The 19,872-nt window shown below is 23.4% G+C and overlaps 1 protein-coding gene across 5 annotated transcripts in view; it reads right to left on the bottom strand.

Moving 5' to 3' along the window:
• Window positions 1-16,925, bottom strand: part of LOC122509450 (microphthalmia-associated transcription factor) — a 205,275-nt gene extending 188,350 nt beyond the window's left edge. The window contains exons 1-2 of one of the 5 annotated variants that reach the window (XM_043623549.1): window positions 16,256-16,925; window positions 9,277-9,769 (exon numbers count right to left, since the gene is read on the bottom strand). In XM_043623549.1, coding sequence (XP_043479484.1) covers window positions 9,277-9,443 — 167 coding nt within the window. In that variant the 5' untranslated portion in view covers window positions 9,444-9,769; window positions 16,256-16,925. Of the gene's footprint in view, window positions 1-9,276; window positions 9,796-16,210 lie in introns of all 5 variants that reach the window. The other 4 variants (XM_043623548.1, XM_043623547.1, XM_043623552.1 and 1 more) reach the window with 4 other exon arrangements.
• Between the last annotated feature and the right edge of the window lie 2,947 nt (window positions 16,926-19,872).

The raw sequence follows: 19,872 nt of genomic DNA on the forward strand, positions 1-19,872 counted from the left end.
AATTACTTTTTCAAAAGAATTGAATTCTTGTGATGAATTTTTGATATTTATCAGAATAATTGAATTTTGGAAAAGAATTTTATCAAAATTCCTTAGAATAATTGATTTTATGGGAAGAATTTATGCTATTTTGTTGTTTATCAAGCTAATTGAATTCTTCTGAAAAATTACTTGAAAATTTTTGAAAATAATTGATTTTCTGCGATGAATTAAATGTTATTTATGAAAATATTTGAATTATTGCAACGAATTTTATTGTTTTATTTGAATAATTGAATGTTTCTTAAAATTGAATTCTTTCCTCAAGTTTTAATAAAATTTTTAATAATAATTGCATTTTTCAAGGAATTTATTTAAAATTGTATTAAAAGTATTTGAAATTCTGCGATGAAAATAATTGAATTCGTAATTGAAATTTTATTATTTATGAAAATAATTGAATTTTTTTCGTAGAATTGTATCAACAAATTTTTTCTCTAATTAAATCTGTTGATAAATTTTATGAAAATAGTAAATATTGAAAATTATTAAATTGCAAAAAAACTTTTGAAAGTAATTGAACTTTTGCAAAGATTTTTATAAATTTTTGAAAATAATTGAATTTTTGGCGAAAAATTTTGCTATTTGTAAAGATAATTGAATTTTTTACGAGATATTCGTGAAAATTTTATAAAAATAGTTGAATTTCTTCGAAGAATTTCATTACTTTTGAAAATAATTGAACTTTTGCAAAGATTTTTATAAATTTTTGAAAATAATTGAATTTTGTAAAGAATCTTATTAAAGTTCCTAAAAATTATTGGATTTCTGTGAAGAATTTTGTTTTTTATCAAGATAATTGCACTAAAACTTTTGTAACAATTAAATAATATTAAAAAATTCATTCTTGTCAGAAATAGACAATTTTTTTGAAGGTTTTGTATTAGAATTAGTGGCAGTTTCATAGTTTACGAAGCTAAATTTGGTGTGAATTCATCATTAAAAGATAAAAGAAAAAAATAGGGGAAATTTTGAAAATAGGGTACGTTTAGGGGCCAAAAATTAAAAAAAAGGGGACTTTTAGGGAAATATGGGACAGACTGTGAAGCCTGAGACGCACAACAATCAATTTCTCAACTGAAATATTTCTTCACTGGAAACTTTTTTCTTTGGAAAAAAGTTTGCCTAATGATCTCGATATTAATAAAAATTTTGCAAACACTATAAATCAACATTAAAAATTGATATTAAAATGAATATAATTCACCCCTTAAAATTTCCAATGGATAAAATCAATGAAAAGTAACGTTAATACGTTTTTGCTGAAAAACCACCATCAATTTTCAAAGTAATATTCTGGGTTAATCGTTCATAATGAACTTTAAACCTTCAAATTCAATAAATTAGGGTTACTGTTCGTGGCTAATAAAATTGTTTCGCGCGCTTGCGAAATTATCAAAGTGATGACAACGTTGGGACGCATATACATAAATATTTGCAAATATTGAATTTACTGCTGTATACTTATTCATTTAGTTAATTGCAAAGTGCATTTCATACTCATAGACGAGGTATTTTAATTACGAAAAACTTCTTTAAATCAAACAAATTTCATTTAAAGTATATATTTAAACCTAGGTCACTTTGAATTAGAAGAAATAAGTTTCATTAAATTCAGAATAAAAGTGTAATTTAATGTAATTAATCAGAATTTCAAAAAATATTCTTAATTGAGAAAAATTTCTTTTAAAGTAATTTTTTTCAATGCGATAATAAATTAGATTATATTACTTTAAAATTCTATTTTTTCTTTTTTAAAATGCATTGCCTCAATTTTAAATTTCCGTTACTTTCAAGACTCTATAAAAAGATTTTAATGATACCTAGTGATGTCAACAGGTTTTATACACACTTATAGTAATTAAGCACAAGAGTTTGATATTCAAATTATAATTATAAATTTTTCTTCTTCTACATAAGATGAATAATATTCATCTTATGGAAATTATGCAAAGAAATGTATTTTTTACAAATAAAATTTTTAATTGAAACAAATAAAAACGTAAGTAGGGTATGTAAGACAAATAGAAATTTATTTCAACCAATTAATTTTTATTTGAACCGAAAAAAAATTATTTAACTAGAGTAAATTTTATTTCGGCTCCAAAAAATCTTATCAGAGTTAAATTAGTGTTATTTGCTCCAAATAAGAAATTTACATCCGCCCAAAAAAATTAAAGTCAAATAAATTTTCTTTGGTTCAAATATAAAAACTATATTTCTGTCAACAAAAATTTTATTTGAGTAATATAAATTTTATTTCTGACGCAAAAAATGTATTTGTATAAAATTAATTTTTTGTTGACGGAAATAAAGTTTTTATTTGAATTAAAAAAATTTTATTTAAGTCAAATAAATTTCATTCACGCTCAAAAAAAATTTGAGTTATATAAATTTTATTTACATTAAAAAAAAATTTATTTAACTTAAATAAATTTTATTTACATTAAAAAAAAATTTATTTAACTTAAATAAATTTCATTTCCGCAAAAAAAATTTATTTGAGTCAAATAAAATTTATTTTCGCTCAAAAAAAATTGGTTTGAATTAAATAAATTTTACTTTATTCAAATGAAAATTACTTCCGTCCAAAAACAATTTAAGTCAAATAAGATTTATTCTATTGATATAAAAATTCTATTTCCGTCAAAAAAATTTATTTTAGTCAAATAAATTTTATTTACGCTGAAAAAAATGGTAAATTTCATTTCATTTAAAAAAAATTTATTTGAGTTAAATACAATTTTTCTCTTCAAATATAAATTTTAATTCTGACGCAAAAAATGTATTTGTACCAAATAAAAAGAAATAGAAATTTATTTGAACCAACAAAAATTTATTTGACTTAAATAAATTTCATTTACATAGAAAAAAATTATTTGAGTGAAATGAAATTTATTTTTGCTCAAAAAAAATTGGTTTGAATTAAAAAAATTTTATTTGATTTAAATGAAAGATTACTTCCGGCAAAAACAATTTAAGTCAAATAAGATTTATTTAATTCAAATAAAAATTCTATTTCTGTCAAAAATATTTATTTGAGTCAAATAAATTTGATAGAATTTTTTTTTTATTAAAATAAGAATTTTAATTTCGTCGAAAAAAAATTTAAGTCACATAAACTTTAATTCCTTAAGAAAAAAATTTAAGTTATACAAATTTTATTTGGTTCAAATTTGGTAAAAAAAAATTTATTTGTTTCTTAAATACCTGGAACTAACAATTTAGTTGAAAAAAATGTTGAAATCAATTAACTTTTACAGAGTTAATAAAAAAATGAAGTTAATGAAAAAAATTTAAATAAAACTTGAAGAAACATAATTTTCATCGTTAATTGACTTGATTACCATTAATTTCTCCACATTAATTTTGAAGATCATTTTTTATATTGGATTTCTATCATAATTAATTGTAGATGTTTGAAAATAGTGGAGCTAATTTATTTGTAATCATCTTGTGTAAACCGCTTTTATATAAAAGGTTTCAAAGTTCAAATATCATGACCCAATCGGTTGAAGACTAATGGGAAATTATTCTCTTAAAAGCTTGGCCAAAGTCCATTCAGTGCGAACGGTAATTCACTAATATTATGGTAATCCAAAGCAAGTACTGTCTCACTGTGCCATACTCTGCCATTAACCGAATTAAAGCTGATAGTCTACTTATTTCTTTTTTAATCAACGATCAATGAAGATATCGACATTTAAAGAATTAAAATCAGTGCGGGAATTTTTTTTCCCCCTTTTCTCTTTTTTTCTCACGATACTAATTTTCTCAGGAAATAAACTTTCAGAAAGCCAATTATTGTGAAAATCAATATTATAATTATAAGGCGTTACAACTTCTTTCTTCCTTATGCAAAAAAAAAACTGGTTTATACTAAAATCGCATACAAGAATTTTTTTCCCATCTTTCCTTCTTACAATCATTTTCTAAAGTGTACAATAAATGAAACTCGAAAGTACATGAAACTTTCTGTGGCCCTTTCACTCCTCGACTCAAATAAATCACCAACAATTTTCAATGTTCAATGAACTCTGAGATATAAATTTCACAGCAAAAATAAGAAAATCTTGTTTTACTATATTAATGAATGAAAGAATGAATCTTATAAAAGATTATGCTTGATTGTAACTGAACTAAACTGAAAATAAAATATTTGTAATAAATTTTATTTTTTTCAAATTTAACTCTTTGTCGCAGTCGTTAAACCATAATTAGTTAAATTACCTGTCTTGAGTTCCAATCGTATTCTCAAAGAATGTCTAAAATAAATTTCCCATTTTATTTGTGTAGAAAAAAATCCCTATATTTAACGGTTGTGTAACACCTCAAAAAGAAATTCAAAAGAAAGTCGGTCGCTAAACGGAAAAACAAGATTCTTGTCTAGACAAAAAACAGGGAAACTCAAACCTGCTTTACTTGATGACCATGAATACAAAATGTAAGTAAATAATTAACACTATTTCTATTTTATCAAACATTTTTCGTTCAGTTTCTTTGCATTAAATTTATACACCCAGAGGAAAGATATATTTGTCTCACCCGCCAAACAGAAATTAATTTGAAACAAATAAATTTTACTTGAGTTAAATAAATTTTATTTCCATCCGAAATAAATTTATTTTGATTTAAAAGAAGTTTATTTCCACTCGAAAAAAATTTACTTGAAATAAATTTTATTTGATTAAAAAAAAAATTCCTTTTCCGCCCAAAAAATATGGGTATTCAAATATTAAGTCAAATAAATTGATTTGGTTTGAATAAAAATTTTATTTTCGCCCAAAAAATGTATTTGTGACAAATAAAGCTTATTTGAAACAAAAAAAAAAGACTCTGAGACAAATAAACAATTATTTAACACAAATATATTATATTTGGTTATAAAAAAAAATATTTCTCTGGGTGATGATAACTTTAATAACTTTGATAATAATTAAAAATTATTAATTACAATAATGAAGAATAATTTTTTATCCTTTGCTCATCGAAAAACAATCGAAAGTAATAATTAAAGAAATTATCTACTCTCCTTTTCTCCACAATTAACAATTCGAAAACAGCCAAATCTTTTCATCATTATTTGACAAAACCTAAAAAATAGTTCAACATCGATAAGAATTACGGAACTTCACAATTAAGATTTCTTTTTGGGAGAATTATCAACTAATGGATGATGAAACTAACGGAAGGTCATTGCCAAGCAATGATTTGAAAGAACAGTATATATAGAAAATTACTAACGTTGAATGGAATTTAATAAAATTTCAATTAAATTTCAAGCTTTTTTATTACTTCCAAGAATCAAAATACCATTTGCTAAATCATTTCTATTTTCTAATATTAAAATAGGTACATAATAATAAAGCAAATAATAAATTAATACTTTTTTAATATGGAGACATAGAAAACTAATATTTTCTAATCTATGAGAAAAATAACATTTTTAATGGAAAAAAAATTTTTAAAAAAAGAAAAAAATATTTTTTAGAAAAGAAATTATATTTTCTCTACATTTAACAATACAGATTGAAAAGTAATAAGGCAATCAACTGATAATATAAAAATAACATTACAACTGACCCTAAAAAGATTTTAAAACCTCCTACAATTTATGTGCAATAATAACAACTAAGAACAATTCTTATTTTAAAAATTGCAGTAATTACAATTTTCTCTGATGACTTTAACAATGCTCATTGTTTTCTTCAATTTTCTATTATAGTATTATTAGAAAAGCATTAAACACACAAGAGAAAATATTAAATTCTTTAGATTCTCCAAATTTTTAAAATGTTTTTCATTTAAAAAATTTTTGGCATCAAATTTTTTATTTAAAATCAAAATTAAATAAAAATTATTTATTGCAAGTAAATATTTACTTCCAGCAAACAATTATTTAAATCAAAGAATCAATCATTAAACCAATAACTTTTTCGTTTCTTGCAAATCCTACGATTTAATTCGTTTAAAAAAATAATTCATCACAAGTAAATATTTATTTGTATCAAATATATAATTATTGAAATTCAAGAATCTCTAATTGAAAAAAATATTTTTTTTTGTAGCAAATACTACTTTGTTCATGTAAATAGTAAATTTAAAAATTTTTTTAAAAATATATTAATAATTAGGTAGGTATTTATTGCAAGTAGGGGAACATAGTCTAGGTCGGCCACCTTTTTGACTTTTGTTTATAACTTTTTTTTAAAAATGAATTTGGACAATTGAAGTATATGGTTAGAAAGTCCTGTTTAATAGGAACATTTTTTCTGTACAAAGTAAATTGACAGGTTTAAAAATGAAAAAGTTATAAAGATTTAAAAAAAAAAAAATTTGTAGTCCAGGTTGGCCATTACAGTCAAGGTCGGCCATGTTTAAAATTCAAAGGGCATTAATCGTTAAAAAATAAAATAACATGTTTGGAGTTACGGAAAATTGATTCTTTATTGTTTACAGTTTGTAACTTAATGAAATAACAAAATAATAACAATAAACAATATAAAAAAATAAATATAAATAAAAAAAAGTTTTGCACTAAAATATTAATAAAATTAAATAAAAATATTAATAAGATGATCAATTATATTATGAGTTATACAGAATTGCAGTTTTTGCAAATGAAGTAGCTCGTCCTCAACTTTGCGCATTTTAAACACATAGTGGCCGACCTTGACAGTAAGTAAAATTTTTGAATTGTTGTAACAATAAAGAAATACGTTTCGGGATTCGATTTTTTACTTTGTTTTCCTTTCAACCATGAGTCCCACAAATTTTCTGCATACTTGCCTTGACGATTCAATTTGTTTTTTATCTTTTATTAATGGTTTTTCACATTATGCACAAAACTTTTTTTGAGCTTTTTTTGTACCGACGTCACAGAAAACACAATTTTCGATTTTCCGAAAATGTAATTGAACAAAAAGTTAGGTTTCACTAAGACAAGCTTCGACAAAAATGCGCGTAGGTGGCGCTAGTGAACTTGACAAAAAAACGCGAGTGGCCTACCTAGACAGTAGGCCAACCTTGACTACATTCCCCTATATATTTTTAGGAACAAATTTTTTTCAAATAAAAATTAAATAAAAATTATTTATTACAAGTAACTATTTTTTAGTAAGTAATTTTTATTTAAATCAAAATTAAATAAAAACTATTTATTGCAAGTGAATATTTTTTAATAAATAATATTTTTTTAAAACAAAAAATTTGTAATTGAATTAATAATTTCTTCGTTTGACGAAAGTACTATTTAATTGATTTAAATAAAATTTATTTATTGCAAGAAAATATTTTTGAGCAGGATTGCCACAAAAATTTATTAATTTTCTTTTTCCCTGACTTTTCCCAGATTTCCAGACAAAATTTTGACTCTTTACCTGACCCTAAAGAATATTCTGATTCACTTTAAAAATTATTATTATTATCTTTTTTAAATAACTATTTAATCATTTATTTTCAAAGATTTTAATATGAAACCTTTTCAAAATTCAATATTTTGTCATCATAACTAAAATTCTGTTATAAATCCATTATTTTTAATAATTAACTAAATATATATTTAAAAAAATTAACTATAATTTCAGAAGAATTTGAATTATTAAAATTTTTCAGAAATCTAAGTTCTTTATAATTTCTTATTAAATTCATTTAAAATTGAAATTTTATAAAATTTCAAATTAAAACCTTTTGAAGTTGATCTATTTACGAATATTGTAAACACAACTGTTTTAAAATTCATTTAATTTTACTTTCTCTGACTTTTCATAAATTCCCTGATTTCCCTGACCTTTGGCAACCCTGTTGAAATAAAAATTATTTATTGCAACTAAATATTTTATTTGTGTCAAATAATTTTTATTTAAATCAAAGAATCTATAATTGAACTGAAAATTTTTTCGTTTGAAGCAAATACTGTTTAATTGATTAAAATAAAAATTATTCTCTCCACTCTCTTAATTTAAATCAGTTAAAAATTATAGTTTTAACTGACAATCAGTGACTGACTTTTTGTTTCTGAATCAGTTAAAAACAACTGATTTTCAGTAAAAAAAATAACTGATAAATTAGTTCAACCTGACTAATTGAATCAGTAAAAAAAATTTACTGAAACATCAGTTATTTTTAACTAATTGTCAATAGAAATATTACTATTTGAATCAGTGACTGACTTTTTGCTTCTAAATCAGTTATTTTTAACTGATTCAAATTTAGAGAGCAAGTAAACATTTATAGTTGATTTAAGTAAATAATGTTGGATAATAGTTGAGTAATCCATTATTTTATTCAAATAAGTTTCCTCAATTGCAAATACAGAAATTTGCAATTAATTATTACGAACTTTTAATGTACTTTCTAAATCTGAATTAGTTAAAAATAACTAATTATTAGTAAAATCGTGGCTGACAAAAATAGTCAAATTTCACTATAATTGAATTATTAGTCACTAAAAATTTCAGTCATTTTTACAAAACCTAAAAGTGAATTTAAATAATAATAATTAGTCATTATTAACTAGTTCATTAGTAAAATATTACTATTTGAATCAGTGACTGATTTTTTGCTATCAAATTAATTATTTTTAACTAATTCAAATTTAGAGAGAATTTAACTTAAATTATTGCTCTCTAAAACTGAATCAGTGAATTTTGATTGAGAATCAGTGACTCTATTCTCGCGATTTGAATCAGTGAAATTTCACTGAATACCCATGAAATTTTCAATAAGCGTGACAGAAATTTTCAATAATTTTTTAATTGTCCAATCAGTGCAAAATTATTTGATATTTCAGTCATTTTCAAACTGATATTTTCAGTTAAATTTCACTGATTCAAATCACGAGAATAGAGTCACTGATTCTCAGTCAAATTTCACTGATCTTCAGTGGATTTTCACTTATTCAGATTTAGAGAGTAAATTATTATTAAACAAATTTTGAATCATCTCTAAATTAAAAATTTCAATCAATTCCAAACATTTCCTAAAATGCAATTGAAAATAATAATTCTAATCACAAAATGAATTCGTACATCAAAAACAAAATGAAAATTTGACGAATATATCGTCGGGTATAAATGAAATGTAAGATAAAAAAAAAAATAAAACAAGCAAAATTGTTTGTCAATCGTCTGTGGGGAAAGCGAAAAGTACGGCCCTGCATTCAACAGGTGACAGAGATAGAGTGGCGCGTAAGTGCTCATCGTGTGATGATGCCATCGCGCTCTTGCATTTACGTACCTGCCAGTATCGGGAGCCCGACTCTTGAGCTCATAGTACATGAAGTCCTGTGACGTTGAGAGTAGAGACAATGCCTGTTCGAAGTCATTGTTGTATTCCAAATCAAAGTCCTCAGCGTTGGTGAGTGCGGCCAAATCAAAACCCATATCTATCCCAGATTCGTCCATTTTCAAACGAGAATTATATACATATACATAGGGAGAGAGAGAGATATATATTAAATATATACGTGTATAGTTCAATGAGTTGATGATCGGAGGTAGTCAGAGAAAGTTAAACTCAATGTTGGTCTCTCCGGGATCCACGAGTAAGATAACGGCAATGACGACACACCACCCAACCAGCACTGTTACCGCGAAACGACAAACCAGAGACCACTGATAACGATAGACGTATCACTTGGGACTCAAATCATCGTATATATATATGTTATAACAGTATTACTGAACTTCCAATTTCCGAAGGAACCACATTGGAATGATGTTATACTCTCCTGAGAAAGTTCATGTACACTCAGAACTATTAATTCAATCAGAATTCAAACAAAACTTTCATTTTCAACTTTTAGTGTATGTATATACCTATATATATGTTTTCGGATTTTGCCTTAAGCACTGTTATTATTTTGAAACAATTATTTCCTCTTTCTTGCATGTCTGTGATTCTACGATAAGAGCTACCCTTTAAAGATTATATTTCTGTCATCACAACAATTATCACAGTTTTTCTAAGGATATCAAATTGAGACAAAAAAAAAGGAACAAAACGTTACTTTGCAACACTTTTGTTACGTTTTTTTGTCTCAATTTGATATCCTTAGAAAAATACTGTGTAATATGAAAATGATCTAATTTTTTGTGTTATGTATATTTTAATTATTATATTATTATATTTTAATTATATGTTATGTAATATTATTGGTAAAAAACAGTAAGAGGGTCATAAAAAAATAAAATAAATAATTAACTTCCGAGAAAATTACAATAATTTTCCATAAAAACTAAAATTTAGCGAATTATTAAGTTATAATAATTTATGCGGTTACTGTTATCATAGCAATCGCAGGGCTCGGATCGACTTTAAGACCCAAAAAAAAATCGCTTTAGTTGCATAAATTCACAACAAAAGTCGCGAAAAGTCGCATGAAATTTTAGAAAAAACGATAAAAAGAGTCAATAAATTTTTAAAAAATGTAAAAAAAAATGGCAAAATGCTAATAAGGTTTTATTAGAATTGAGTGTAGAATGTAACAAAATATTTTAATGAAAATTATTATATTTGTATAAAATATCAAGAAAATTATCAATCCTCCAAGTCAAATATTAAAATAATAAAAACACAATTTAAACGTTTCGACAAATATTTTATTTGTCGTTTTTTTTTATTTGCAATAAGACACAAAAATAATTTTTAATCGTAATAATTATTTTCTAAAAAGCAAAAAATACTTAAATGAATCGAATAATCGGTTTCATTATTATTTATTCAAAAATTTATTTTTTCTATTATTTTTTTATTATTTAAAAAAAAATTCAAGAAAATTTTACGCAAACATTTAATTATTTTCATAAATAATAAAAATTTCACACTAATTCAATTATTTACAAATTTTTTATAAATTTCATCGCAATAATTCCATTATTTTTATAAATAATAAATTTTTTTTCAAGGAATTGAATTATTTTCATAAAAAATAATTAAAAATTCTAGAAAATAATAATCGGTCATCTTTAATTATTATAAAACATGAAGATATCGATTGCTCCGAGTTAAAGACTCGAAGTGATCGATGTCTTCATGTTTTATAACAATTTTTTATAAGATGTTTAATTTCAAAAATGTTTGAATTTGAAATTTTTAAAAATCTTAATTACTATGGAAAAATAATAATAATTAAATATTTATTTAAAAAAGAAGTTATTGATGTTTTCGAATAATTTAAAAGAAATTTATAAATAAATGTAACAGAACATTTTTTTCAGTAAAATTTTTTCCTTTATTTTCTAAAAATTTAAAATTGCATAATTACAATTCTATCAAAATTGTAATTAGTTAAAAAAAAGTTTTGTTAAAGCGGAAAATAAAATTTTTGATAACTAATTCAATTAGTCACCTTTGACTATTTTTCTAGTTACTTATTTACTAACTCTCTAAATTTAAATTACTTCAAATGTTTACTAATTTAAATAATAGTTATTTTATATTTGTTGCCTTGTTTAAAAATAATCAAATAACTTTTATTTGAGTCAATTGAATGGTAATTGTTTCAAACACTGAAATTATTGATTCAAATACCATTTAATTAATTTAAAATTTTAAATAAAAATTATTTGAATCAAATTAATATTTATTTGATAAAAAAACTGCTAAAAAAGACAGCTTGAAATTACTAAAAACTTTAATTGTTAATAACTTTAACAAAATATCTTCTCTTTGATCTAAAGATGTAGGAAAGTTATTTTGATCGCACTAAGAGTAAAAAAATGATTTAACGTTAAAATTAAATCTTTTAATTTCAGCCACGCCGTTTGAGAAATTCTGACCTTGCACAATATTTTTTGAGTTGTAAATTTAAACAGTAAATTTTTTCCAAATAATGTGTATTTGAAGAGTCTCGAGTCATTTATAAATCACTTTGGAGTACTTACAAAGCACTTATAAAATACTTATATGCTCCGAAAACATTTTTTTCGACTTAAATATAATGTAATCATTACTTCCGTTATAAATAGCTATTATTAAGTATAAAATAGACTATAATATGATATAAATATACACTAGAGTAGAAGAAAGTAAAAAAGTGTCTTTTTTACCCCACTTTACCCTAAATATAAGAAAAAATATTCTGCCTACTTTCTCATTAAATTATTAAACAAAAAAAATTACAAAAAATAAATTTGAAAAGTCCTGTTTGTTAATCGAAAGATTTGGGCAAAATTTACCGCATAATGTTCTTTATAGTAGACAATGTTTACTATACAAGATTTCATTCCATTTATAAACTAAAACCCAGATTAGTCTCCTAATTCCTAGATTACTGAGATTTTTTTCAGGTGCATCAAAGATATCTCTTATCGTAGAATCATCCACATATAAAAAGTATTCCAAAAGTACAAATTTCACAGTATCGGAAATTGTTTTTCTTTTCCTTTTATTTATTTATTTTTTTTTTACTTCAAAATCTGAAGATGTAATTTATGCGACTGATAAGAGAATATAACACGTTTTCAAAACATGGTAGCGAAAATAACTAACTGTTAGTCAATGATTTCTATTAATAGTGACTTTTGGCTAATTATTAATTCCCGTTGATTCCTTTTATTACAACATATGAGCAAATAGAATTATGAATTCGTATAATAATTCAATAATAATAAATTGTGAACTTTATCCAAATGTAAAATAAGGCATCGTTTTTAAATAAAATTGTATATACATATATTCAAATTGTACAAGTCTCAATGAATAAAATAAATGAATAAATGAAAAAAAAATATTTATTTTCAATTTTAATAATAAATTTTAATTTAGTATAAAATAAAAATTGATATTGTGCTCTAAATTTGAATCAGTGATTTATAAATTCAAGCTAGTTCAGCTATAATTTGATATTTAATACTCGATTAAAACCAGTAATTAAAGAATTAGTTTATTTACTAATTAACTAATTAATTAAAGAATTAGTTTATTTGCCAATTAATTAATTAATTAATTTAAAGAATTACTTAATAGCATATATTTAAAGTAAATTTGTTTTACTGCGATTTTCAAGAAATTTCTATTGATAAACAGATAAGAAATATGCAATCAAAAACATCATGCCTTTTAAACAAAGCAAATATCGTTTTATTGAATAATATTATAAAATAATCGCAATAATATCCAAGTGAACTTTATCTCTCGATGCTCACAATTTTATTAGAAATGATTTTCATCCTACAATTATGAGTCTCATTCCTTGATCGTCTTTAATATGAAAATTGTCATCAATTTTTATTATCTCCTCGTGTACGCATATACAACCAATGTATACACATATATGTTATATATGTATATATATGCTATTCAGCTATTACACAAATATAACAAATAAAGAATTCCAACGTGAGACATCATTTATAATTAAGTAGAAAAAAATCAATATTTTTGTAACGAACTAACTTTTTGGAATTTTTTAATAATATTCACGTAATAATTGAATGTAATTGAGTATAGACGGAAAATTTGTAATAAATAATAAATTTATATTTAATAAATGTTTAATAAATATTTAATAGTATTTTATGAGTATTTAATAATGTTTAATAAATATTTAATAACAATTAATAAAGATTTAATAATAATTAGTAAGTATTGAAGAAAAATTTTAGTGCTTAAAAAACTGTCTTACTCAAAGTTTACAGACAAACAACGTGGCCTTTTAACAAGTGAATAGCCTATTTGCAATCTGATTTCTACCACAAAAATCCTTGTACAATTATTTTTATCTCTGATTATAAATTAAATAAATTTCATCTCGAGAAGAGATTGTTTTAATTTTCAATTTGCCACCGTAGTAAAATACTTTATTGATATTTTGCATTAAAAATTCTCTAAAGAAAATAGACGACAGATTTATTTATTTATACTTATAAATATTATAAACAAAATATTCAAATAACTTTAATTTCGTTAAAATTTAGTTTGGTTCAAATATTTATTCGATTTTAATCTCTATATAATGTGATTTAGTTTTTTTAAATTATTAATAATAATTATTATTATTATTATTATTAATATTTATTAAATTGGTTCAAATTTAATTTGATTAAAATATTATTTGATTTAAAATTAATTTGGTTCGAATTTAATTTGGTTCAAATTTACTTTGGTTCAAATTTAATTTAGATCAAATATTATTTGCTTCAAATAAAATTTAATTTGCTCCAAAAAACATTTTATTCAGGCCAAATATAATGTTTATTAATTTTTAAAAATAGTAAATAGTGACAATAAACTTCGAGAAAAAAATTAATTCCATTAAAATCAAATAAATTATTATTTGGCTCAGAGAAAACATTTCTCTGAATGCAGTGAAAAACATACTTGACTACAATGAGTGCAGTTAACAATAATGAGCCTTATTAAATTAATAAACATTTGTAATAGCAATAAGCAACTTGTCTATTACCATCATCAACGTAAACAACAAAAATGTCTCAATGCTAATCAACAAGCAAAATATAAATAAATAAATTACTAATACAAAAATATCAACAAAATATTTCGATCCAAAAAATAATTCTCATTTTTAAATAAAATTTCTGACAATTCATTAATTTTAAAAATAAAATTTCTGACAGTTCAATTTTTTAAAAATAAAATTTCTAAAAATTCATTTTAAAAAAATAAAATTTCTAACAATTTCGTATTTTTAAAAAATAAAATTTCTAACAATTTCGTATTTTTAAAATCTATTAGCAATAAAATTTCTAACAATTTCTCATTTCTAAAAGCAAACAATAAAATTTCTAAAAATATATCCAATATCCTGAAAATTATCAACTTTTCCAAACTCACTGATGGTTTAGAAATCATAATACATATCAATTGACAAATCATTACTTAGATTTCAATCATCAAGTTACATATTCAGAATGATGCTAAGTTGTAACTGTAATGCAATACAAGTGAAGCAAATTTTTCCCAGAAATTAAATCCTCAGATTTTGAATTCTTCTTTCGTGTCTGTATATTCTTTTCGAGTATCTACTAAAATTGAAAAAAAATCAACAATTGTAACCAACACTGTTTATGGAAATGTAAACACTGTAAAAAATCCATCTTAATTTCCAATTATCTTAATTCCCACTTTCGGCTAAATCAACTTACACTAGTCGAAAATTTGGCTTAATTTAAGATCAGGAATCGGAATTAAAGAGGTTAATTTTTTTCAAACTCAAGAGTGGATTAAATTTAATAAGAAACAGAATTTAAAGTGTAAGTGCTTGAAGACTATTTTCAGTGTAAAAATATTGCAGTTAAATTAAGATTGCTATCTCTTCTTGTCTACCTTAAAATAAAACTTTCTTTATACTGGAATGTCCATAAAAAACAAAATTCGAAACTGTTTAGACAAATCAAAATGATTTAGTCAAAAATGATTCTAATTTACATGCCAGTCAAATATGGTCAATACTCTTAGACAAGAATGGTAAATTCTTTTGGTTAAAGATGGTAAATACTTTAATGCAAGAATGGTACATTCTTGTAGTCAAAGATGATAAATACTGGCAGGCAAGAATGGTAAATATGTAGACAAGAATGGTAAATGATTGTGGTCAAAGATTGTAAATGCTTATGGTCAAAGATGGTAAATACTTTTAGGCAAGAATGGTAAATTCTTGTAATCAAAGATGGTAAATACTTTTAGGCAAGAATGGTAAATTCTTGTAGTCAAAGATGGTAAATACTTTTAGGCAAGAATGGTAAATTCTTGTAATCAAAGATGGTAAATACTTTTAGGCAAGAATGGTAAATTCTTGTAGTCAAAGATAGTAAATACTTTTAGGCAAGAATGGTAAATGGTTGTGGTCAAAGATGGTAAATACTTTGGTCAAAGATGATAAATACTTTTAGGCAAAAATGGTAAATACTTGTAGACAAGAATGGTAAATTCTTCTAGGCAAGAATGGTAAATACTTGTAGTAAAAGATGGTAAACACTTGTAGACAAGAATGGTAAATACTTGTAGACAAGAATAGTGAATATACCTGTAGTAAAAAATGCTAAATGCTTGCAGTCAAATCAAAATTCGAATGTAAATAGTTTTAGTCAAAACTTGTTTGAAAGTAAGATTTACTTTTCACAGTGTAATTAACATTCCAATAGTGTAATAATGTCTAATTGTTTACAAATTATCAATTGATAATAAAAGAAAGTACATAAAGTCAAACCGAAAGTATAAAAAGTCAAACATACACATATGTATGTACACACACTATTTAAGAGATGCGGCTATGAAAGTAAGCCATATGGCGACGAGAGTTTTTATCAATTAACTTATAATAATATTCGCGAACATAACCTTACGTCCTTTCGTAGAGCGTAATCAAAAAACAACTCCCGATCTCAATCTTGAAAAGGCCGTCACGAGAAACTTTGGCGGTGAAGAGTTATGCGGCGGGGAAATTGGGGGACGAGGGAGGGCAAAAATGATTGTGACAGTACGCGTCAGTACGAGAGAAAGAAAGAGAGAGAGAGAGTGAAGAGCGCATAATGGACTTTGGGAGAGAGGGAGATGACACTATTAAATAAGTGAAGAGAGAGCGAGAAAGAGAGGAGGAAAATAAAGATGTAGCTGAGCGGCTAACTATATTGAACAAGTCAGGCGCCAAGATGATGATGATGATGATGTTGATGATTATGATGACACTTTATTAAATGTAATTTTTCGCGCACATAAAATATGATTCCTCCTGCTTAAAATTATATTTTTGTCAGGAGTTTTTGATTTTTTGGTAATTTACTTGAATTGTCAAAAAATTGTAGTGTGTTGACATGTGTAAATGAGCACGAGTGAATCCCACGACACCGCACATGATCCATGTGAACGCAACTGTAGAAAAATTGTTCACCATTCACTTTGTCTGTTCGCGCGAACACAACCGCAGCGACTCTACTTGATACTACGCGGTTCAAGAACGATTTCGATTGTGCACGCTACTGACATCTTTTGAGAACGAGAAAAAATCGTTACCCACATCTTTCACTTATCCGACATATATGCATATCAAGGAGAAAAAAATTAGTTATTTTAGCTAACATACATTCAAAAAAAAGTCCTAGTAGATTACAGGGCTCGAACCAGTGAAAGTATTTAAAACTACGGACTTTACGGACCAAAAATGAAAAATTACGGACCAATGACAAAAATATAACCAGTACGAGTCAAATAAGAGAACATTTTACTAAAAACTATAAATATTAAATTTTTCATATTGGGATAACATTTCTTAACTATAAAACATGAAGATATCGATAACTCCGAGTCTTCGACTCGGAGTGATCGATTTCTTCATGTTTTATAATAATAATTACAAATTACCGAGTGATAAAAAATCATTTACAATTCAATTATTATTTACAAAAATTTTTAAATAAAATTCTTCTTTATAACCCGTTGCCTGTTTGCGACCCAGCGTTGGGTCGTGAACTTCTTAGGGGAAAATAAATGCAATTTCTTATGTAAATTATCAAATAAATTCTTTGATATCATTATTCACACACTATAGTGTTCAATGATACTAGATTAAGTAATAAATAAATAATTATTTATTATTTTTAAGTGTAATATAATAAATTTAAAAAAAAAATTTTTTTAATTTACTTACATTTGGAATATAAGGGTTTTTAGGCTCGGTGAATTCGAATTTGACCTTTATTTTTAAAAATTCAAAATGGCGGATCCAAAATGGCGGACACAATTTTTAAAATTTCTTTCGATTTTCATCAATTTCAGTATCTAGGGGTATTTTGGGTCGCTGAATTCAAAATTAAAATTCATTTTTAGAAATTCAAAATGGAGGATCCAAAATGGCGGACGTAATTTTTAAAATTCATTTTGATTTTTCTCAATTTCATTATCAAGAAATATTTTGGGTCGCTGAATTCTCAAAATTGACTTTCAAAATAAAAAATTCAAAATGTTGAATTCATAATGAGAGACTTGTAAATTTTTAAATTTATTCAGATTTTTATCAAATTTTGTACTTTATTTTATATCCTTTGCATTAGCTGATGCATACTAATTTTTATAATTTTATAAATATCTGCTAAAAATTGAAAAATTTTGTTAAATCGATTATTTTTAATAATTTTCGAAAAAGTTCTTTGACAATTTCCAAATCCATTTGTTTACAATATTCAATTTTACGAAATTTCAATTATTCGTAAATTCTTCAATTAAATAAATATTAGAAAATAAAAACTTAAAGTAATATTAAAAAAATTCAATTAAACTTTTTCAAAAAAATTAAATTTCATATTTTTAAAAATTCACTCTATATTGCTTTTAATATTCAATTATTATCTAAAATTTTAATTGCAATTAATTTTTAAATCAATTTTTATTACAAAATTCTACATAGAATTCAATTATTAAAAGGGAGGGTAAACCTATATTTTCAACTATATGAAGAAAATATTTTAAATATTTAGTAAAATTATTTTTATAGTCATTTTTTGAGAGGAATTGAGGTCATCAAAAAAATTGATCAAAAAATATTTTGACCCTTTTTGAATTTTCTTTTTCTAAAAATTGATAGATTTTGAAATCCATACATAATTTTGCAGAAAATATGTTTTTGTATTCATAAAAAAATTGCCGAAGAAAAAAATTAATATTTACAAAAGTTTTAGCATTTAAAAAAATATTATTATTATTAAATTTTATAATATTATACAATAACTCATTTGTTTTTATGTTCTAGAATTAGTTAGAAAAAAACAAATGAGTTTTTGTATAATAAAATTTGATAATAATCATATTTTTTTAAATTCTTAACATGAAAACTATTTTTTTTAAATGCTAAAACTTTTGTAAATATTAATTTTTTCATTCGGTAATTTTTTTATGGATACAAAAACAAATATTTTCTACAAAATTAAGTATGTATTTCAAAATCTATCAATTTTTAGAAAAAATAAAAATTAAAAAGGGGTCAAAATATTTTCTGACCAATTTTTTTTATGACCATTGAATTCCTCTCAAAAAATTACTATAAAAATAATTTTAAAATTGTATTAAAAATAATTAAAAATTTGCAATGAGTTTTATTATGTGTGAAAATAATTGAATTCCTAAGAAGAATTTTATTACTTTTGAACAATATTTAATTTTTGCGAAGAATATTATTAATCTTGAAAATAATTAAATTTCTACAATAACTTGTAACTTTTCCAAATTAAAATTTTTTTCGTTTTTTCAACTAAAATTCTTCTCTATAAATACATTATTTTTAATAATTTTTGAAAAAGTTCTTTAATAATTTTTAAATTCATTTGTTTACAATTCAATTTTACAAAATTTTAATTAAAGTTTTTCAAAAAAAATTAATTCTACAGAATTGTTAGTTAAAAAAATAATAAATTCAAATTTTCAAAGATTTTAATCTGAAACCTTTTCGAAATTCAATTATTTCTAAAAATTTACGCTCTAATGCTTTTAAAATTCAATTATAATTTAAAATTTTAACTGAAATTCATTTTTAAATCAGTTTATGATAAAATTCTACTAAAATTCAATTATTTAAATTCAAAAATAAATAATTTATTGAATAATTGCATGTTTTTTAAATTTGAATTCTCATGAAGAATTTGATCAATAAATTTTTAAATAATTGAATTCGAATGACGAATTTTAATAAAATTTTTTAGAATAATTACATTTTTCGAGAAATTCGATTATAATTGTAATAAAAATAAGTGGAATTTTGCAATGAGTTTTATTATTTATGAAAATAATTAAATGTTTGCGTACAATTTTATTAAAATTGTTTTTAAATCATTGAATTCTTTTGGAAAATTTTATTAAAATAGTAGATATTAAAAATGATTG

The sequence above is a fragment of the Leptopilina heterotoma genome, unplaced genomic scaffold (assembly GCF_015476425.1).
Source record: "Leptopilina heterotoma isolate Lh14 unplaced genomic scaffold, ASM1547642v1 Lhet_60, whole genome shotgun sequence".
Taxonomy (NCBI): domain Eukaryota; kingdom Metazoa; phylum Arthropoda; class Insecta; order Hymenoptera; family Figitidae; genus Leptopilina; species Leptopilina heterotoma.